The sequence below is a fragment of the Abrus precatorius genome, unplaced genomic scaffold, assembly GCF_003935025.1.
Source record: "Abrus precatorius isolate BTA unplaced genomic scaffold, Abrus_2018 Scaffold2, whole genome shotgun sequence".
NCBI classification, from domain to species: domain Eukaryota; kingdom Viridiplantae; phylum Streptophyta; class Magnoliopsida; order Fabales; family Fabaceae; genus Abrus; species Abrus precatorius.
In genome coordinates, this window is record NW_020874362.1 from 28,703,024 (window position 1) to 28,711,200 (window position 8,177).

General features: G+C 29.9%; 1 protein-coding gene across 1 annotated transcript; it reads left to right on the top strand.

Moving 5' to 3' along the window:
* Positions 1-981: 981 nt before the first annotated feature.
* LOC113857492 (mitogen-activated protein kinase homolog NTF6-like) lies at positions 982-3,818 on the top strand. The gene is made up of 6 exons (XM_027489448.1): positions 982-1,152; positions 1,243-1,372; positions 1,463-1,600; positions 2,608-2,940; positions 3,112-3,295; positions 3,384-3,818. Exons 1-6 carry the CDS (start codon positions 992-994, stop codon positions 3,557-3,559), a joined length of 1,122 nt encoding a protein of 373 aa, XP_027345249.1. The 5' UTR covers positions 982-991; the 3' UTR covers positions 3,560-3,818.
* Positions 3,819-8,177: the final 4,359 nt, after the last annotated feature.

The following is an 8,177-nucleotide window of genomic DNA, read 5'->3' on the forward strand; positions in this document are numbered from 1 at the left end:
CTTAAATAAACTTGACTTTTTATTAGTATTTTTAAGCTTTATTTATGAATTGAATTTTTAAAAAATAAAGAAAAGAAATACTTATATTATGCTTATCTTTATTTAAGAATTTTTAAACCTGAGATGGAAAGTTTATAAATCCTCTGTAACTCTTATAACCTCATATTTTTTAATTTTTTCTAATTTAAGTGTTTTTTTAATTAATCATAATTTTTCTTTTCTACTTTTCTCTTATATCATCAAACTTTTTCTTTCGATTTTCTCCAAACTTTTAAATAAAACATTATTTATTTAAGCATGTCATCGTTTATGTTTTTTTTTTTTTCAAAGGTCAAAGACTGTAAATGTTTTTAAGACCAAAGGGTAAGCTTAAAAGGTTTAAAACTAATCCTTACTTATTATTAAATAAATTAATCACAGGTATATGAACATAATCGAATCTCACGTTACTGTATCAACTCTTTAAAATTTTCATGATTTGTGTTTATCATTAAAAATTAATTCAAATAGTACGTAAAGTATCAATTTTGAATATTAAGAACTAATTTCATTATATCACAAACGTTCCCAATTTAAACAAAACTACATCATATAAAATATGTTTTTTTCAACTGTACTCCACCTTTAAGGGTAAAGGCATTGCTGTATTTGGGCCGTTTGGTCTTTTCCGTGGGCTTTGTTGTATCATGGGCCCAAAAAATACGAGGAAGGGAAAGAGCGGGATTTGCCTTTAAAGTCTCACTACTAGTCAGCCATGGCAAGGACAACGGTGCAAAGATAAAAATTTAGATCTGAATGCAATTAAATTCTAACACATTTGAATTGAAGATTTGAAATTGAATTTGAAAAGTAAACACCAAATGCCAAAAAGGCAAAACGCACTCCTCCAAGGTGGCCCTCGCTTTGTTTTATACTAGTCAGTGTTCTCAGTTATCTCTCTCTCAAATTCTCGGTTGTGTGTGTGTTTGTGTGCGAAGAGAAACAGAAAGAAATGGAAAATAACGCTGAATCTGAGAAAACCAAAGGAAAAGGGATTCCCATTCATGGTGGAGAGTACGTGCGTTACAACATCTTAGGTAACCTTTTCGAAGTCTATGCTAAGTACGCTCCTCCTCTTCAACCCGTTGGACGCGGCGCATACGGCATCGTTTGGTTACTATCTTTACTTTCTTTTTAATTTCCACTATTTTTCACTAAACAGTTTAATTAGCCTTTTTGTTAATTAATTAATTTATTTTTCAGCTGTGCAACGAATTCCGAGACGAAAGAAGGAGTTGCGATTAAGAAGATTGGGAATGCCTTTGACAACAGAATTGATGCTAAGAGGACGCTTAGAGAAATTAAGCTTCTGTGTCACATGGAACATGATAATGTGTGCTGATATTGTTTTGTGATTTTTAGGAGTAATGGTTTGTGCATTGCTTTATTATGTCAGCGTTGTTATTAATTTGTTATTATGCAGATAATTAAAATTAAGGACATAATACGGCCACCGGAGAGGGAAAAGTTCAATGATGTGTATATTGTGTATGAATTGATGGACACTGATCTGCATCAGATTATACAGTCTAGTCAAGCTCTCACGGATGAGCACTGCCAGGTTTGTGGTTGTGTTTGTGCGTCAATTTGCTTGTCTATAATGATACTTGTGTTTTTTGTTTGAGGTGTTTTGCCTTAAATAGAAAATGTAGAGGAAATTTAAGTGATTAGTGCGTGGGTGCTAATGAAAAAAGAAATTAATGTGATTGGGTTATGAGAGTGTTTGTGATTTGTGAGAGGGTTTTGATAGAGGTGAGAGGGTAATGGTGGGATATTTTTTGTAATAGATCATTGAGAGTTTATGTGATACTCTAGAATTTGTGAGGTGCGGAGGGACTTACTATATAAAGTGATTTACATTTATAGAACACTTTAGAGTGATGAAGTTGAGTGCAATTTATCTCTTCTAATGTTAAGATGTCCCTTCTAGCTTTAAGGAGTGAGTTAGGCCCAATTTGCTTCTAATACCTCTCTTATTTTTTGCGTTGAATGTTATATGACAGTTTAGCTCTTTGTTGAGCAGTTATTAGATGACTGCATTTGATGGTATGGGAGAATAACAAAATGTTACAGAATGGTTCTTCTCATTTGTAAATTTAACTTAAATACCATCAATGACTGCTGGTCTTAATGGTAAGAAGTTTGGTTTCCTTTAGTGAGGTCTCAAGTTTGAGCCACTTGGCTCGACATGGATTAATTATGGTCCAAGGTAACTCTGAATATCGAGGATCTTAAGACAAAAAAGAAAGGTACCTAACTACCCGAGTGATATTAGAAACTTGTTATTACTAGGTAATTTATTAAGAATGCTGTTGTGAAAGTGAAACTGTTAAAATGTTCAAGCAGGGTTGTATTTGTATTTTGTTCATGATGCCATCTACTGTTGTCAGTGAGGACCTTACGCCATTATTCAATAACTAGCATCAGATATTTTGATGTTTTTCCTTAAAACTGATATTGAATCTTTAGTTTACAAATCTAAATTTATTTGTTATAGTTTGAACAAACAGTATTGATAGGAGACTGTAGTTGAATAAAGCTTAAGCAGTGTTTTAAATGTCATTGCAGTACTTTTTATATCAACTCTTGAGAGGATTGAAGTACATACACTCTGCAAATGTTTTGCACCGTGATCTAAAACCAAGCAATTTACTTCTCAATGCAAACTGTGATCTCAAAATATGTGACTTTGGGCTGGCCAGAACAACCTCTGAGACCGACTTTATGACAGAATATGTTGTCACTCGTTGGTACAGAGCCCCTGAATTGCTACTGAATTGTTCGGAATATACTGCAGCTATTGATATATGGTCGGTTGGTTGCATTTTGATGGAGATAATTAGAAGGGAGCCTTTATTTCCTGGTAAAGATTATGTTCAGCAGTTGGCCCTTATAACTGAGGTATTTGTCCTCTCTCTTAAAAAACTGTCTATTTGGTGAATTGGAAGAATAACTTAATATGCTAGGTTCATTGTCTTCTGAAATTTCTTTTAATTGGTATCAGTAGTAAATGCAAGCTTCCAAATGATATAATATTGATAACAAAGTCCTCATAGTCATCTCCCAAAACAGCTGCTAGGTTCACCAAATGACTCGGATCTCGGATTCCTCAGAAGTGATAATGCAAAGAAATATGTTAAGCAGCTCCCACATGTAGAAAAGCAGTACTTTGCAGAGCGGTTTCCTGACATGTCCCCATTAGCAATTGATCTTGCAGAGAAAATGTTGGTTTTTGATCCCTCCAAACGCATAACTGGTATATCTCTGTTTGCTATTAGCCTATTACCCTTTACTTTTTTAGCCTTCTCTTTTACTTAGTAAGTTTTACTTTTATGGTTACATAGTTGAAGAAGCACTGAATCACCCATACATGTCAAGTCTTCATGAAATCAATGAGGAGCCCACTTGCCCAACTCCTTTCATCTTTGATTTTGAACAGACAACTCTGAACGAAGAAGATATAAAGGAACTCATATGGAGGGAGTCTCTGAACGTCAGTCAGGATCAGATGCTGGAATAGCCTTCCTAAAATGGTTTTTCCCTTTTATTATTAGATTCTATCCGTTTTCATAATACAGGTTTGGTGGGAACGTGGTTTATGTTTTATGTTTTCATAAAACATGTCATAAAAAGGTTTCTTTGGAAGTTTGGTGTTGCAAGAAAAAGTGCTGCCTGTAATTCGGTAATCTGTATTCAGAGTGATCAAGGAGATTGGTTCTCCCAGTCCCGTTGTCCTGAGAGGGTAACGTTCCTCTTTTTTGGTTTCTTCCTTTTATTTCTTGGGGGGTTTATGGTACCAGCATATAACGTTGGTGCTTGTTATACATAAAGGAGGGGCATGTGCCTCCAAGCCGTTGTCTTGGGCTTCGCATTGTATAAATATCCAAATATAGTTATACAGAAGTTATTAAAGATAAGGCACAATATAGTGGTTTTTCTATGTTTTTTTTGGTGCTTATAATATTGGTTTTGTTTTCGCTGGATTCAATTGATATATTTCTGTTTTTAGTTTCTTATATAATTAAACTAGTACAAGCCTCCCTTAAAATTAGGAGACATTTCTGTGATGGGTTCTAAACTTTTAATTATTGTGAGGTGCTCGTAATAATTACCTTAACCTTCGACTTGGCATGTCATATCAGGCCTTAAAATTCCTATTTGCAATGGCTGACTTGGTGTCTCAAGTCTAAACTTTTAGACTTTTGGCAGACCTACTGTCTTTGGAAGTTCTTCACGTGAAACTTAGTTCAGTTGAGATGAACTTCCCAAAAAAGTAAGTAATAAAATGAAATAATTTTTTTATTAGTTAAAATTAATTTATATTTCTCTATTTTTGTATAAGCTCTTTTATTTATCTTTTCTAAAACTTAAAGAGTATAAGTTATTTTTAACTTATGATTTTTTTTTATTTTTAATATGAATTTTTTCTCTCATAAAAATTTGTTCACAAATTTATTTAAATTGGGCTTGAACTTCTTTGAATTATGAAATTTCCTTTCCAAGTTAGAAGATAAAGTATAGAGAGATAATTATTAGAAAATCCCCTAATAAAGTTTTAATAATTTTATAATTTATCGTACATATGCAGATTTTTATTATTACATTAATAATGTTTTTAGTTAATAACTATTATTTACATTTATCTTTTAAAATAAACTTTTGTTAATTTTAACTTTTAATACTGAGTTTAAACACTTGAAAATAATAAATTTTTTTATTAAAAAGGAATATATTTATTGCTTTAATGCCCTTGCAGAAAAAATAGAAATATAATAAAAATAAATTATTTGTAATCTTCTTAATATTAATTTCAAAACATATTATTTTTTCCATTTTTTTAAAAGAGGAATGGAGGAGTATGATGCTCGTACATCAAGCCACCACGCCCAGGAAGAATACTTGTTTGAACGAAATGCTGGCCATGCCTTATAACCTAGCTTATTAGCTTGCACTGGAATGCCCACTGTTATTTGCCAAAAATTTGTAGGGAGCTAGCTGAAATATCGCAATTTAGAATTAGCAGCAAAAGTTACCATTCTCAAAATCTCAAGTAGTAACCTAGGCTGAGGCTGGACTTGGAAGGACTACATTCACTTCGTTTCTGTAAGTTATTGACACCGACAGAATCTGTGGTCTATATCTTGACAAAGGAATGTACCTGGTAGGTTCCTTCTGCTTTCATGGCCCCAGGCTCTGATTCTTTCTGGAAAGGGGGTCTTTAAATGGTATTGGATCATGTAGTAAATTAAACAAAGCTAATGTATAAGTTTTTTATTCAATTTTCGTTACTAGTGCTCAGTTGATAAGTCATTCATGAGTTGTATTTAAGTTCTCAGCGAAACTTGAGAGAAATTTAAAATAAAAATCAAAGATTACATGTTACAACATAACACCCGGGTGAAATTGATGTTTATGATGTCGCTTGTCTTTTAAAAAAGTAACAAAGAAAAGCAGGCTTTGACACTTTAAACACATTGTTAAGCTAATCATTTTCTTTTAATTTTTTTTATCAAAGCTAATCATTTCATTTGATGGATATAGCGGGTTTCGTGGGTTGCATTTTACCTTAAGCCAAAATTTTTCGCTTAAGCGAAAATGTAAAATTTTGTTTGATTGGACCGTTCAGTTCGCGTCAAAACGAGAGAGAATCCCAGTTCGAAGCTTGTGCGGATCAAATTTCGTATATTTTGAGTCCGCTTCTCTTTCTTTTTAAAATGCTTTTTATTTCAATTATTTAAACTTATTTAGTGCTATTTGAGTTTTTTTTTAAGAAAAAGTCATTTATTTTTCAAAATATCTTTAACATTTTAGTTATCTAACTGTATTTTTTATTTTGATTTGATCTTATAATTTTTATTTTTGTTTTGTCCTCTTATCTTTTATTTTGTTTCAATTTAGTCTTATTTATTATGATAATAAAAAAATATAACAATTGATAAAAAAAAGTTTAATGGTAAAAAATAGCCACATCTTATAAAGGCACCCTAATAACTTGGCAAGTGAATGACCAAAGTTTGTGTATAAAGGAAAAATAATATGTTGCTAGCAGAAAGGGAAGTATATAAGCAGTTTTCACTTTTGACTTACTGCTACGTGAGATGATGCAAATCCTAGGATGGGGTGGAATTGATGTATAATTGTGTTTGTATCAATTCGAAGATTGTGAGATTCACCATAATATGTTTCCAAATTTTTCTAAAAATGAGTTTGTCATTAGGTATAAACGTGGGGGGATACCATTTCTCAATTAATTTAATCTCTTTTTTTTTCAGTAAAAAAATGATAATAAGGAAATGACAATTCTATTAGATAGGGTATCACTGAAATGCCGCGAGGACTAGGAGAGCTCAATTTAAATGATTTTTATATAGACTAACTGTATGTTTGAATTTGTGCTTTTTAACGTGCGTATGCCACTACTTAAAGCGCATCTAGACAAACTAATAAGACAAACATTTTTATTCTCTCATAGCTACTTTTAAATATATATATAATAATACACTGTTTAAAATCATTAAATATGATATAAAACCCTGAACTTTGCATAATCCATGGTTATGATATATTCGTTTAGTACATTGTGTCATTCTACTCTTACGTTTTTTTTTTCTCAGCAACCAATGATATTTTCAATAACATGGTACAAATAATGGCCATTTTGAATGAACGTTGGATTTCTTATGTTGAGTGAGGATGCTGCTATAATTTGACTATAACTTTGTAGTATATGATCTAATTTTATTGCTAAGTAAACCCTTAGTTCTTCAAAAAGGTTATGAAAAGTAAATGGAAAGACAAATCTAAAATATAACAAAGAATAATGAAGATAACAACCTGCTGGGATCGATATTTCTTTCCAAAGGTCATTGACTAGTTAATTTTGCTCATGAAATATTTTTCTTTTTACGAAATAATTTTGTATTTTCAGTCTCTAATTTCTGTTTTTGCTTTAAACATTATCGGTTCATGAAATTCTTAGTCAAAGGTACAAAAATATGTATCTTTTCCAATTTTTATTAAAAATAATTGTCATCTTGGACATTTTAGCTTGTTTAGAATTATTTATTACTTTAAACAATTAACAGAATATTATTTTTAAACAAATTATCCTTATCTTTAGTATCACTGTTAGGACTGTGTTTTTATATATATGAAATAAAATAAATTCTGATAAAAATGAAATAAATTAAATAATATTAAGTTATTATTAATAAAATTATTACGCCTAAATTAGGGAGAAAGAGAAGGGAAAATATTAAATAAAATAGATTGAAATGCAATCTATTTTAGAAGTTTCATATTCCACTCCATTCTATCTCGTTTCATATTATTCCTTTTTCATCAATTTAAATATAATTTAAATAAAATGATACGATATTAATAGGGTCAGAGAATAATATAATCAAATAAACTTATATTTCCTTATAATTAATAATGTTTCATCACTTTCTCAAACTTTGTATAAAACATTAAAATGTTAAAGTGAAAAATTATGTTTTGATAGACTCTATACAAGGATGGAAACAGACTAGACCGCCTGACAGGGCCTGCAGTCTGACCTAGTATAGGCTTGATCTGGCATTTTTAATAAACAAACAAGGTTTAAACTTTTTTTAAGGTCTGTTTAAGTAAACAAGTTAGGTCTGAGTTATTTTTAAAGCCTGTTGAGCCTGACAGGCCAACATGTATATATATATAATTTAAAAATAAATTTGTCAAAATATGTTTAAATATATTTTTAATTTTGTTATATTAAATTAATATATTATGTTATAATTCTTTTTATTTATAATTATAATAAATAGAAATTATATTCTATTAAAAATATTTATACACGATTACACTTTTTAAATAATAAATTTATTTAATAATAAATTATCATATTTGTTACATTTAAATAAGTTAAAGAGTAGTTAAATATTTGAATAGGAACAAGATGCAATCAAAATTAAATAAAATAAAATTAAAAAATAAAATAATAATATTATATTAATATATTTTTTATATTCTTAATTTTTTTTATTATTATTTAATTATTATATTAATATATTATGTTTAATTCTTTTTCTTTATAATAAATAAAAATTCTTTAAATATGAACTATATTTTATTCGAAACTAAAATTTTATAAAAAATGA

Coding starts and splice junctions, on each gene's coding strand:
- LOC113857492 (XM_027489448.1), top strand. CDS start 992: ATGGAAAATAACGCTGAATCTGAGAAAACCAAAGGAAAAGGGATTCCC. Junction 1,373..1,462: donor GTCACATGGAACATGATAAT/GTGTGCTGATAT, acceptor GTTATTATGCAG/ATAATTAAAATTAAGGACAT. Junction 2,941..3,111: donor AGTTGGCCCTTATAACTGAG/GTATTTGTCCTC, acceptor CTCCCAAAACAG/CTGCTAGGTTCACCAAATGA.